This window comes from Myxocyprinus asiaticus, chromosome 34 (assembly GCF_019703515.2).
Source record: "Myxocyprinus asiaticus isolate MX2 ecotype Aquarium Trade chromosome 34, UBuf_Myxa_2, whole genome shotgun sequence".
Classification (NCBI taxonomy): Eukaryota; Metazoa; Chordata; class Actinopteri; order Cypriniformes; family Catostomidae; genus Myxocyprinus; species Myxocyprinus asiaticus.
The window spans coordinates 35,453,776-35,467,963 of NC_059377.1; the positions used below are offsets into that span (position 1 = coordinate 35,453,776).

The window sequence follows — 14,188 nt, forward strand, 5'->3', positions numbered from 1 at the left end:
AACAAAACCATTAAAAATTCACAGTGCTGTGGAAAAAGTAAGTGAACCCTTGAATTGAATAACTGGTCGATCCTCCTTTGGCAGCAATAACCTCAACCAAGCGTTTCTGGTGTGGATTAGACTGGCACAACTTTCAGAAGAAATTCTGGACCATTCTTCCTTACAAAACTGCTTCAGCTCAGTCATATTCTTAGGATGTCTGATGTGAACAGCTCTCTTGAGGTCATTCCACAGCATCTCTGTTGGGTTTAGGTCTAGGCTCTGACTGAGCCACTCCAAAAGGTGGGTTTTCTTTTTTTGATGCCATTCTATAGTGGATTTACTTCAATGTTTAGGGTCATTGTACTGTTGCATCACCCAACTTCCACTGAGCTTCAGCTGGCACATAGCCACCCTGATATTATCCTGTAGGATATCTTTATAAACTTGGGAATTAATTATTCCTTGGATGATGGCAAGCGGTCCAGGCCCTAAAGCAGCAAAGCAGCCAAGCAGCCCCAAATCATGATGCTCCCTTCACTGTACTTTACCGTTGGGATGATGTTTTCATATTGGTATGCAGAGTCCTTTTTACGGCATACATAGTGCTGCATGTTCTTCCCAAACAATTCAACCTTAGTTTAATCAGTCCATAAAACATTTTCCCTGTAGCGTTATGGAGTGTCAAGGTGATCTTTGGCAAACTTCAGGAGTGCAGCAATGTTTTTGTTGGAAAGCTGTGGCTTCCTTCGTGGTGTCCTACCATGAACACCATGACTGTTTATTGTTTTCCATATAGTAGACTCGTGAACAGAAATGTTAACCATTTCCAATGATTCCTTCAAGTCTTTAGCTGTCACTCTAGGGTTCTTTTTTACCTCATCATGCATTCTGTAGTTTGCCCTTTGAGTCATCTTGGCTGGATGGCCACTTCTAGGGAGAGAAGCCATAGTACGAAATCATCTCCATTTATAGACAATTTGTCTAACTGTGGACAGATGAATATCTAAGCTCTTCGAGATAACTTTGGAACTCATTCCAGCTTTGTGCAAAGCAACAATGCTTGATCATAGGTCTTCTGAGATCTCTTTTTTGTGAGACATGTTCCAAGTCAGCAGATGCTTCTTGTGAACAGCAAACTCAAAATGTTTGAGTGCTTTTTATAAATCAAAGTAGCTCTAACCCACACCTCTTGTTGATGCCATTACCCTAGTGGTTCACATACTTTTCCCAACCTACACTGTAAATGTTCGAAAGATCTGTTCAATATGTACAAGAACAATACAATAATTTTTGTTTTATTAGTCAAAAAAGATTGTGTATGTTCATTATTGTAACTTAAATGAAGCTCAGCCCAGATTTTAAGACAAATTTATACATAAATGCAGATAATTCCAAAGGGTTCACATACATTTTCTTGCCACTGTACTTTAAGCTATAGAAAATAATTGCTTTCCAATATGGTCTCTCCTTTAGAGGCAGTACAGAGTTTACCCGTTAAATGTAATTTAAATACACTTGAACATGATATACATAATTAGGAGAGAGCTCAAAAATTGCAATGCATTAATTGATTTTCCTTCTCTCAACAATTGCTTTACGATACAGTTTTACACCCTTTGCATACTCAGGCTAAACACCATAATCTACAACAAAAGAACATACTGTATGTTTTCAATTCACACCTTTAAACACCTAAACCTGTAAGTAAACCTGTCCGTAAAAACAAGATTGACTGAACAAAAAAATTAAGACAAAGAAAGGAGAGAAAGAAGATTAAACCAATTATTTTAGGTAGACAGGCAGACCGGTTTCCCCTTTCATCCCTTTTTTTTTTTGTCCTTGATCTCTTCCCTTTTGTATTTCCAATCCGCCTTCCCATTTATCCGTAATTCTTTGGGAATCTCTGAGATTTTGGTGGAGAGAGAGAGAGAGAGAGAGAGAGAGAGCTGACTCGTGTGTCTTGAATCAATCAGGTCTTTTTTATTCCTTCTCTCACTCACTGCAATTTGCCGACAGCACCGGGTCTCTCTCTCTTTTTCTCTTTCTCCCATCCACAATTATTTCGTTCACTGCTTGCATCCAGGCAGCTTTCCTCTCCTCTCCTTCTCTCCACCAGGATTTTTCCTCCTTCACTTCATAACTGAGCACATTCCACATTTTCTACCCTGCTTTTATTCATATCTCCTGGAATGTGGCACTCTTTGGCTTTCACTCTCTGTGGGATCTCCGCTTTGATCCATGGTAGGATCCTCAATATGTTTACATGTATATATGTGTGTTTATTCAAGTAGAATGACATTGAATGCAGGTGAATATTTGAGAAAGAGCAACAAAAGATGTTTTTTGTTTCTTTCTTGTGAGCGATCGGCAAACCTATTTGCCTGTGGGCTACCTTGCACCTTCAGATGTTCCAAATTGATTTTTTTTTTAACCACTATTGCAGTCAAGAAAGATACAGAAGGAAATTTGAGGAAAAATCTGATTGAATCACAGAAAAAGACATAGGGAAGGGGATAAAATTGCTTTGCCATGAAGAATTAGAAGCTGCATTCATAAACTGAACCCTCTCTCCCCCTTCTGTCTCTCTCTCTCTCATTATTCTAAATCCATGAGTACAGAGACTGCATTGGGGTATCGGAGGCACAGAATGCATTTTTAAATCCAGTTCTCTGGTGCTGTTATGGACACGTTACTGCAGTGGAGTAGAAAGGGATAGAGGAAGTGTGTTGCCATGGAAAGCCTGTCTCTCTTTCATTTTTTATTCTTTATATATCTCTGTTCACCTGTCTGTCATGCAATAGAGAACTTTTATCTTGGTTGTCAGTTTCACATCATGCAGGTTTGTTTCATGTACATTCTCATGATAACTAAAGACTAATTATCTTTATCATGCTGCCATTTTTTGTCACAAAATATTCAGTCTTCATGTTTTTATGGTTGCATAGGTCAGGTTAGATGGTGGGACTGCTGATAAACCTTTCTGAATATGGGAAATGTTTCTGTATGTTCCTATAATTCTTGGCTAACCCAATCAAAAAAAAATTTGCATTTTTAATGAATTCCCAAAAGTAAATAATGCTGTTTACTGTCTGAATTCATCTCTACTTCTGAGTTAAAACAAAAACTTTTATTCTTTAAAAGACATTTACACTTTTGTTCTTTCTCTTTCTTATTATTTACTCTGAGGAATGAACATCCTTCAACTAGAAATCAATGCACTTTGTATGATGAGTCTGTCCTTGTACGCACAAACTGATAGTCTGATTGTTATTAAGTTTAAGAGATATGTTATAGACCCTAAACCTCCAAGACCTCTAAAGCAACAAATACCTTCTGATATTGAAAAGCATTAGGGACTGGAGAACAAAAAAGTGTCCATGGTTGATTGTTCTGGTTTTTGATGATCAAAAGCATGTAAAATGCCCCACTCCCCATAAAGATAGTGGTTGTCCATAGTTTTGTTTAGCTTTGAAATCTGGTAAGCATTTTAACATTTAATTAACCATGAATATATATTATGTCTGGAGTCCAATCAACATTCTTGGTCTCTTGCTTTTGGTGAAAACACGACCTTCGTGGCCAGCAAAAATTCTAAAACAGTAAACCAAACACATTTACCTTTATTCTTGCTGAAAAACATCTTAAACCAGCCTAAGCTTGTTTGCTGGTCTCCCCTGTCAGGCTGGTCTGGTTTTCTGGTTTTAAAGGGGTTTGGGCACTTGGCAGCTGGCTAGGCAGGAAAACCAGGTGGATGACCAGCTAAACCAGTTGAACCCCAACTTGAGCTGGCTGAGAGGCCAGCTAAACCACCTTAAACCAGCTAAGACCGGCATAACTTCTTAGGCTGGTCAGGCTAGCTGGAGGCAATAGCATGTTACCTGAAAAACAATGCTTGATATTTTTCTTGTACAAATCAGAATTGCCCTGAAGTGTTTGTATGTACGAGTTCAGTAATGATGCAAGGTCTGTATATTTTCCTAGTCAGGTTAGAATGCCAGAGGAAATTTGCTGGCCAGTTGTACCTAGATGTTGTGGAAACAACTTCAGCCTCAGAACTGTCTGGTGTTTGATAACCTGAATGAAAACGAACAATGTTAAACATGCTGTATGTCTTGAGGCTGACAAAGGTTTTCTAGTGAGCGTAATAAATTAAAGAGCGGGCCCATTCTTGCTTTTAACTGTCAGCTCAGCGCATGCTGAATTAATGTTTTTCCATTTAGTTATGCCTTGTCCGTGCATGGCACACACACTCATTTCACAGTGCTTTTAAACATATTTTCTGGGGCTTTTAGGCAGAAATAATTGAATATTTTTTTGGTCCTTCACAAATTTGAGGTATTGCTTAAAAATTTACAACGGCAAAACTGAAGCTAAAAGCTAATTACTCAAATTAATATTTGGCAAAGTCTATGTGTGAGGCCTATTATTTTACCACCCCCTCACACCTCTATGATTAGTATTGAAAGTAGTTTATCATAATGGTAAGTCCATTATTTCCCCTATTGCAGATTATTTTTATTAATCTGTAAAAGTGCCTTGCCTGCTAAAAACAGCTTGTGACTAGCATATGCCATTTTGGGTGCTGGGTAGGGTTGCACCAGCTGTGCGTAAGTTCTCACGTAAATTAGGATGTAAAGTTCACACTAAGGGCTTAGTAACTACTAGTTAGTTTGTAACTAAGTCAGTGCTTAATTTGGTTGCACCACCTGTTCTTAAGGCAAGACTTAACTAGTATGTTGTAACTCTCCGTAAAGTAATGTGTAGTCACATAATATGACGTTTACCTGTATTGATCCAATAAGCAACCTTCAAATTTGTGCACAGAAGTGTTAAAAAGCTGTGAACTTCAGTTTGATCTTGTTACAGTTCATGTTCAAACCTTGTTTTCTCACGTAACTGGCAGCTGTAATAAATTATATCCCCATTAAAATACGATACGTAATAAAAGTAGATTTGATAAATAGTATATTTGCCCTGTGTAAATAACAAGATAGAGGAATTGTATCTAAAATAAATAAGGGGTAATAAATAAATACTAATACAACAGGCTGAAAAAAATAGGCATTTATTCATTTTAATATCCTATATATATATTTGGAATGTGTTGAAACTTGACACCGGGCGACACATCCTGAAAACTGCACCGTTAGAACGGTTTCATGCTGAAGAGCCACTTAAAAGTACGTTATTTCCTCTCTCTTGTAAATGTAAATAAGTGTAAATGTCAACATCATATTGTATGTCGAAATTATTGATGCCTGTCACGCAAACCATGAGCTCATTGGTGTCATAAAATATCAATCTGCTTTTTTTATTCCATCCGTTACTCCTGGTCGGAGGCTTCCGTAAATATTTAGTTTATATGTAGGGTTACGTTCTACCTAAGTTTAATGGTGTAACGGTCAAATATTTAGTAGTGCGTAAATTGTGACTTAGTGCCCATTTACGCCAAAACTAGGCTAAGTTGTTACTTACGTATAGCTAGCGTAACCGGCCCCTGGTCACCAGCAGTGTTGGGTGTAATCTCATTACAAACCATTGAACACTTTGAATCACTGAACACTGGTTGGAATGTGTCAGGACATTACCACAAACACACAGATCAGCGATTCCGTGTTGATGATCAATTGACGGAGAACGGTCCTCTTAACCATAATTTTTTGTACAAAACAAACCCAGACAAAACCAGATGTGGTGATATGCAATAACATGTCTCGCTGGAGTAAAGCATCAGCAACTCCCCGGCGCCGGTTTGCGCTTCCTACTTACTGGACAATTCGGATGAAGTATCATTACATGGACAGTGCCAGTGCTGAAAGCAGAACAAGATGTTCTCTTCAAGTGCTTTCCATGTGGAGCTCAAAGCAGCGCGAATCATGTAAATGTAGCTTCATGATTGTTGTAGCAAAGTGGATAGCCACGATTGATATTTGGAGGATGAGATTTAATGAAGAGATTTAATGTCCATTCCAATTAATACGCAAACTACGAGGACTAGTTCTTTAAATTATTTAACCTCAATTAGTCAATATACATTATTTTGAATTCACTTAACAGACAAATTTTCTTCTGTGAAGTGTTTCAGAGAGCAGCTTAAAAGTAATTAGTAATGTGATTACTTTTTCAATTAAGTAATCAGTAAGACAGTAATTGTAATCTGATTAAATCTTTTAGAGAAGTAATTAGCAATTTGTAGTAGATTACTTTTTTGAGTAACTTACTCAACACTAGTCACCAGCAAGCGATGCTGGTGTACCCACCAGGCTTTTTAACTAGCTTTACCAGTAAAACCTCTATATACAACCAAACAAAAACCATGGTGGTCATTAGCCAGCTTCGCCAGTTAAGTTTTACTGGTGAACAGCAGGCGACAAGCTTGTGCAGCAAAACTACATTTCCCATCATTCTCTGTGGCAGCAAGAATTGAAAATACAGTTATCAATTACACACTTAACATTCATCCTTTTCTTCATTTTGTACTGCCAGTGCTTAAAGTGTCACTCTTTGTCAGTAAGAAAACAAGAGAGAATAAAGTATGAAATTGTACCCCCACCAAAATGCAAATTTCATTGTAATTATGACATCGAAGCTTGAGAACTTGAAAGCAGCAATAGATATGCATGAATTTCCATATAGCCTTGCTGTTCACCAGGACAGAATAGCTGGTGAAGATGGTTGACAGTCCTGCTGGTTAGTTTGTTGTTAAGAAGCCTTAGTTAGCTAGTTAAGAAGAAACATATGCTAGTGACCAGCTATGATTGTCTTTTCAGCAGATCATCTTCTTTCCATTAATTTGTCTTTATGTCCTCCTAACTGTCTCTCTGTACGTATTATTTCAGTCTTATCTTGACTCAGTCTTTTACTTGATCATAAGTATTCTGAGTGGTACAGTACATTCATGTGTTTCTATCAGTGTCGGTGCAAGGCCCATACCAGAGGACCCTGCTGAAGAACCTCCTGAAGGACTATAACCCCATGGAGAGGCCTGTTGCCAACGACTCTTTGCCTCTCACTGTCATTCTCTCATTGAGCTTGGTGCAGATCATGGATGTGGTAAGTGTGTTCTTTTGCATTGGTCTGCAATAATGAGCTCGGAATTGTCACAATTGATTTCAAACCTCCTCTGACGTTTCTTGCTCATACAGGATGAGAAAAATCAAGTACTGACCTCCAATATCTGGGTTAACATGGTAAGCCAAATCTTTGTTCACATTTGTATCTGGCTAACTAGATAATGATATGAAAATTACATAAATGTTTAGGCATATACAAATACTTCTTAAAGCGTAGACTAACATACAACAATTAATAACATAGCAATTGAATCTGGTATTTTAAAGCATGCCAGTTTAATAGCCTACATGCAAGTGCATTAAAACTAAACAGTTCTTTCTGTGTATGTTCCTCAGCGCTGGTATGATCATTATCTGCAGTGGAACCAGTCTGAGTATCCAGGTGTCAAAAACCTTCGTTTCACCACAGACCAAATATGGACTCCCGATATTCTGCTCTACAATAGGTAGGTTATATAAAATTCCCTTTTCACTCATACGTTTCTACTCTTGCAATCTTTGTGGAAATGTTTTGGTTTCACATGTACTGTTCTTACTATACATAATAATTTTTTATAATTTTATTTATTTATCACACATTATACATTTTGCACATATACAGTGAAATTCTTTTTTTTCACATATCCCAGCTAGGCTGGGGTCAGAGTGCAGGGTCAGCCATGATACAGCACCCCTGGAGCAGATAGGGTCAAGGGCCTTGCTCAAGGGCCCAACAGTGGCATCTTGGCAGTGCTGGGGCTTGAACCCCCAACCTTCTGATCAGTAACCCAGAGCCTTAACCGCTGAGCTACCACTGCTATACTAACTGTAGCCCTAAAATAAAAATGTGGGCATTTCTAGATATGAAATTAGACTTATTTCATCATTATTTAGTACCTTCGTGAAGCTTTTTGTTTTTCATTTACATTGAAATGTATTCATTTAGCAGACACTCAAAGAGTATTTAAGATATACACAACCCAGTCTTATGACAAGTCAGAATAATAGGACGAGATAGTAAAATTGTAAGAAATCGTACATGTTGACTCGTACAAATACGTACGACTTTTACTTCTATAGAGAAAAAAATTACAAACTAACAAACAGTGTTCTAACTAAAAATAGGCTAGCTAAGATTTCTGTATAGATTTGAAATTCTGTTTGTTGATTGGCTGGTCTCTATGGGAATAAAAGCTGAACCTTTTCTTTCAAGCCCACCCATCTCAGTTATTACGAGTTGTCATAAGACTATCTTGCGTATACATTTTGTCATTTTGCTCAGCTTTTCAGGATGTTCCCAACAAAGTGGTTCTGTCAATCTTTGCTTTTCTTCTTTTTCACATTTCTAGAAATTTTGTCTCCACAATTAAAACAAAACCTGCCTACATACTGTTATATATTTCTATCTACATCTTCCATAAACATCAGAAATTAGCATTCCTCTTTGATTTGGATAAAAGCATTTGCTAAATGAAAAAATTAAAATCTACATCCCTCAACAAAACATGAAATGATAGATCTGAAACCCTATAATTATGGTGACCATCAACAGGCAGATACATTTTTTTTCTCCCCTATTCTTCCCCAATTTGGAATGCCCAATTCCCAATGCACTCTAAGTCTTTGTGGTGGCATAGTGTCTTGCCTCAATCTGGGTGGTGGAGGACAAATCTCAGTTGCCTCTGTGTTTGAGACCATCAATCCACACATCTTATCACGTGGCTTGTTGAGCATGTTATCGTGGAGACATAGTGCATGTGGAGGCTTCATGCTATTCTCCGCAGCATCCATGCACAACTCACCACGCACCCCACCGAGAATGAACCACATTATAGCGACCACAAGGAGGTTACCCCATGTGTCTCTACCCATCCTAGCAACCGGGCCAATTTGGTTGCTTAGGAGACCTGGCTGGAGTCACTCAGCACGCCCTGGATTTGAACTTGTGACTCCAGGGGTGGTAGTCAGTGTCTTTACTCACTGAGCTATCCAGATCCCCTTTTGATATATTAACATTAACCAAGATTAATAAATTCTGTGATAATTCATAGATCATTGTTAGTTCAGGCCCCCAACAGGCAGATAATTAAGAAAATCCTCCAGTTAGAAGATATATTTTTAACTGCAACATCAAAAATGGCCCACCAATGTGTGCTCGGGTGAAGCAGTAAAAAATTCTTAAGAACTGGAATCCTCAGACATTCGTTTGCCCGCATGTGGCTTAAAATTGTGGTACTAATTCAAACTGCGGGGCTAAACAGAGGAGCAACTACAGGTCCATGAACTGAAAATTTGGTCCTTGGGCAAAAGCAGATTGTTTAGTCAATGTGCCAGTGTCCAAACAACCTATCAACAGCCTTGGCCCATACACTTTCGTTTTTTATTTGGAGCTGATACCCATGGGAGCTCACTGCTTAGTTATACATTAAATTTAATCATGGCCTAAAGCTAATTTTTGATAGGAACATTATTAATTCACACCGAGTTATAACTGAAAGAATCTCATCTCATATTTAGCATTCACTTCATCTACATAGAGATAATCAAAGCCCTAAATCGGATTTGCAGTTGGATTGTTAAAAGGTACAATCTGTAACAGCAGAAACAGTCTTTTGCAGTCCAAGTTCTTAATTATTTTGTCCTCTACAAGGAACTGTTATTGATCATAATCCACCTGTTTGCTAGCAGTGTTATTATCTGAAATAAAAATAAAAACGGTAACACTTTACAGTAAGGTTGTATTCATTAACATTAGTTGTAATAGTGAACATGAACTAACACTGAACAATACTTTCACAGCATTTATTAATCTTACTTACTGTACATTTTTACATACTAATACATGTTTGTTTTACATTAAAAGTTGTATACATTGACATTAGTTAATGCAATATGAACTAATATGAACAATAGCATTTTGATATATTAACATTTTTATTTTATTTTTTTAATCCCCTTTTTCCCCCAATTTGGAATGCCCAATTCCCACTACTTAGTAGGTCCTTGTGGCCTCTGCTTCTGACAGTCAATCTGTGCATCTTATCATGTGGCCTGCTGTGCATGACACTATGGAGACTCACAGCATGTGGAGGCTCATACTACTCACACACAAATTACCATGCACCCCATTGAGAGTGAGAACCCCTAATTGTGACCACGAGGAGGTTACCCCATGTGACTCTACCCTCCCTAGCAACCGGGCCAATTTGGTTGCTTAGGAGACCTGGCTGGAGTCACTCAGCACACCCTGGATTTGAACTCACGACTCCAGTGGTGGTAGTCAGCGTTAATACTCGCTGAGCTATCTAGGCCCCCTTTTGATATATTAACATTAACCAAGATTAATAAATTCTGTGATAATTCATTGATCATTGTTAGATCAAGATACCTAATGCATTAATGCATTAATGTTAACAAAATAAAGTAGAACCTAACTGTAAAGTGTTACCGTAAAAATTAACATAATTGGAAAAACTAAAACTAAACTTAAATACATTTTCATGACTCCAAAACTAACTCAAATAAAATTAAAATGACACCAAATCAATTATATTTGTGAACATATTTAAATGACAGTTTACCCATTATCTTTGGCAACTCTAAAACACTAAAACTAAAATAAAAACAAAATATACTGAACAACTTAAACTGATTTTTTTAGCTATTTTAGAACTGAAAGTATCAAATGTTAAAAAAAGCTAAATCAAAACTATATATAGTATATATATCAAAACAACAGTAATAATAGCGTGAAAACTAATGACAAATTGAAAAAAAAAAAAAATTGAACTTAAAACTAAATTAAACATTACCCTGGTTTCTAGCGGAATGTCTAATATATTCCCTCTCTCTCCATTGTAGTGCAGATGACAAGTTTGACTCCACCTTTAAGTCAAATGTGGTGGTGAACTCCAGTGGCTACTGCAACTACTTGCCTCCAGGTCAGTGTAAATGCACATACTTAAGGTTTATGGTTCTCTGAAATAAGATATGGTGCATAGAGTGATAAAACCAATCGTAGGATAAGTGAACACTGCTGTGGTTCATAACACAAAAATACCAGTGATATTCAAAGCCAAAACGTTAAGCTATAAAATGAAGACAAGTTTTACACAGAGCTAAAACATAAGAAGGAACTAGGAAAAAGTCAACTGTGGTTTAGGAGAACATGAACATGAATATTGTCAATAAAAGTGCAATCTGTAGAATAGATTTGTTTTAAAATAATTAATTAGCTCTATTAAAATGTGTGGAGTGTGGAAAGCAAAGACACCTCCGGCATGTTCCACAGTAAATGACAGTTCATGGATCAGCAATTTATAGATTTGCACCAATGAAACAGAGACATTTATGGTGCAATAGGAAATAAGGTGTTCATGAATTATGTTTCAGCTGTTTCCTCTGAGGGGCAATAGTGCTTTAAACCGTATGCACTGCAAATGCATATTGCATTTATTTTTGGGAAGATTATAGAATAGGGAATTCGAGCATCTCCCATTTGATGAATATGTATTCTTTGCTTATGTAAATAAAGCCATGCATGTTCTAAATTTGTTGGAGCAATGACATGGTTTCTCAAGTCGCAATCCTCATTGATCCTTCAGCTCGGGTCTATGAAGGAAAACATCTAAAAATAAATTTGCTTTCTCTGCTTCAGTCTCTCTCTCTCTTTCACACAGACTCATATACACAATAACTTGCTCAGCACTGAAAGAAGTAGTCTTTAAATAACCCTCTAGAGTCACAGAAGACGCAAACAAACAATCACTTTCGTGAACAGATCTAGCCCCGATCATATTTGGAGCTCACACAGATTTCATCGCATTTTAGCACTGCTTCTATCTCCCTTGTGTTAAATTCATCCAATCCCTCAGTACCAAACAGAAATCAAATGCCTTTTTGAAGTCAGGCAGAGCAGAGAGAAGAGAATGAGGGAGGGTTCAAACAGAGAGACACAAAAAGAAATTGAGAAAATTTTGTATTCAGAAAATATGTTTATTTATTAGTGGGCCGTGGGGTGTAAACAGATTTTAGTAATCCAGTGGTCTGGGTAGATGCCAAGGACACACGCAGACACAGTCTGATCCAAAAAGAAAGCTTTATTTTTATTAACTGCAATTGTCTGACCCAGCATTTTTGATATTGCGCACATGGATGCTGACAAGGAGATACTTCGAAAGATGCTACAGCAACTGAAAAGCTGTCCTATTTGCCTGTGCGTTTCCTTAACCATAACCTATGCAATCATTTAGGTCAACAATAATTGTAATTTAGTAAATGGGAGAATCTCACAAAAACATGCCCAGGTCACATTTCACACCCCCCCCCCCCAAATAAAAAAATTATATAAGGTTTTATATTTTGCATAAAGAAAATGAAGGACGATTAAAAGGTGCGCTCAGTTTTTTATTTTTTATGTCATCTTGGACTTACACTGACACCTAGGGGCCTGGATGCAGCATCATTAACAGGGTGATTACTGAGATAAAGTGTGTAGTATTCGACTGGTCATGTGATTCTAACATGGAAGACCCCATGAGGGGAATCTTCATGTGTGTGCTCATGAATTTATACATATTTTTCAAAATTACAATTAATTAAGGAAAAAATTACTGGGTTCACCATTAATTTTATGACAATTAAGCACTTTTCAACCAATTCTCATTGCTGTAATGTATCCGAATGTTTTACTTTGTAATTTGAGCTTAATTTTATTTTTATTTTTTTTGGTAACTGCCAGTATTCTAAATGGTTATCTTATTAGAATCTTATTACAGTAAAACAGTAATTTTTTTTTACTGTATTGCCATACAAAACTACTGTGATACAATGTTTTTTATATGTATTTATTTCAAATTCTCTCATCATTTACTCATCCTCATGCCATCCCAGAAATGTATGACTTTTTTCTTCTGCTGAACACAAATGAAGATTTTTAGAAGAATATTTCAGCTCTCTAGGTTCTCACAATGCAAGTGAATGGGTTCCAAAATTTTAAGGTGCAAAATGCACATAAAGGCAGCATAAAAGTAATCCATAAGACTCCAGCGGTTAAATCCATATCTTCAGAAGTGATATGATAAGTGTGGGTGATAACAATCAATACTTAAGTCATGTTTTACTATAAATTCTCCTCCCTGCCCAGTAGGTGGCGATATGCACAAAGAATGTGACTCGCCAAAAATAAAAGAAGAATGTGAAAGTGAAAAATGACATAAATATTGATCTGTTTCTCACCCACACTTATCATATCGCTTCTGAAGATATGGATTTAACCACTGAAGTTGTATGGATTACTTTTATTCTGCCTTTATGTTGCACTGTGAGAACTTACAGAGCTGAGATATTCTTTTAAAAATCTTTTTTTGTGTTCTGCAGAAGAAAGAAAGTCATATACATCTGGGATGGCATGAGGGTGAGTAAATGATGAGAGAATTTTCATTTTTGGGTGAACTATCCCTTTAAGGCAGTATAGCAAATACTAGTATTGTGTATAAACTGAACATTTTACATAATATACCGTATATTCTTTTTGCATTACAGTAATGAGAAATAGGAAAGGATTGTCATGAAAAGAATTAAAAAAATTGTGAAAGCAGAAAATGGTCCTAAAAATAGGCTTCATTTTATTTTAAGCAAAATTAGGGATGTGATCTGGAAATGTTCTTGACAACTTTTATAAGATTCACAAATACTCTGATTTTCAGTATCAACATGATTACTGTAAGTGTATGTTGTAAGTGGATCAAAAGCTTAATTAGAGGCAGTCTGCATTTTCTGGCTTGTGTTGAGCAAAGTCTAATAGAGAATCTAATATTGACTCATCTGTCTTATTGTGGTGTTCTTGTTGGTAATGAAAACAGATGCCTGTAGGGCTGGTGACTCATATACCTTACAGATCTAAAGGACACTACAGTGTTGTACGCAAGACCGGAGCACATATTTGGTTCATTTGACATTTGTGGTGTACAAAGAGGTTAATTGGACTCAATAAATAAAGAAGGTTTGGATATTACAAATCTACTATGTACTTTGGAACTAGTGAAACTTTTAAAGGGATTGTTTCCCCAAAAATAAAAAATCTGTCATCATTTACCCACCCTTATGTTATGTTAAACTGGTATGACTTTCTTTCATCCATGGCACACAAAAAA

General features: G+C 36.8%; 1 protein-coding gene across 1 annotated transcript in view; it reads left to right on the forward strand.

Annotated features, from left to right (window-relative positions):
- Positions 1–2,114: 2,114 nt before the first annotated feature.
- The window catches only part of LOC127425653 (neuronal acetylcholine receptor subunit alpha-7-like), a 34,549-nt gene continuing 22,475 nt past the window's right edge, over positions 2,115–14,188 (forward strand). Inside the window, exons 1-5 of the mRNA XM_051671851.1 lie at positions 2,115–2,223; positions 6,896–7,035; positions 7,128–7,172; positions 7,392–7,501; positions 10,896–10,975. Of these exons, the coding sequence (XP_051527811.1) occupies positions 2,172–2,223; positions 6,896–7,035; positions 7,128–7,172; positions 7,392–7,501; positions 10,896–10,975 (427 nt within the window). The 5' untranslated portion in view covers positions 2,115–2,171. The remainder of the gene's footprint in view (positions 2,224–6,895; positions 7,036–7,127; positions 7,173–7,391; positions 7,502–10,895; positions 10,976–14,188) is intronic.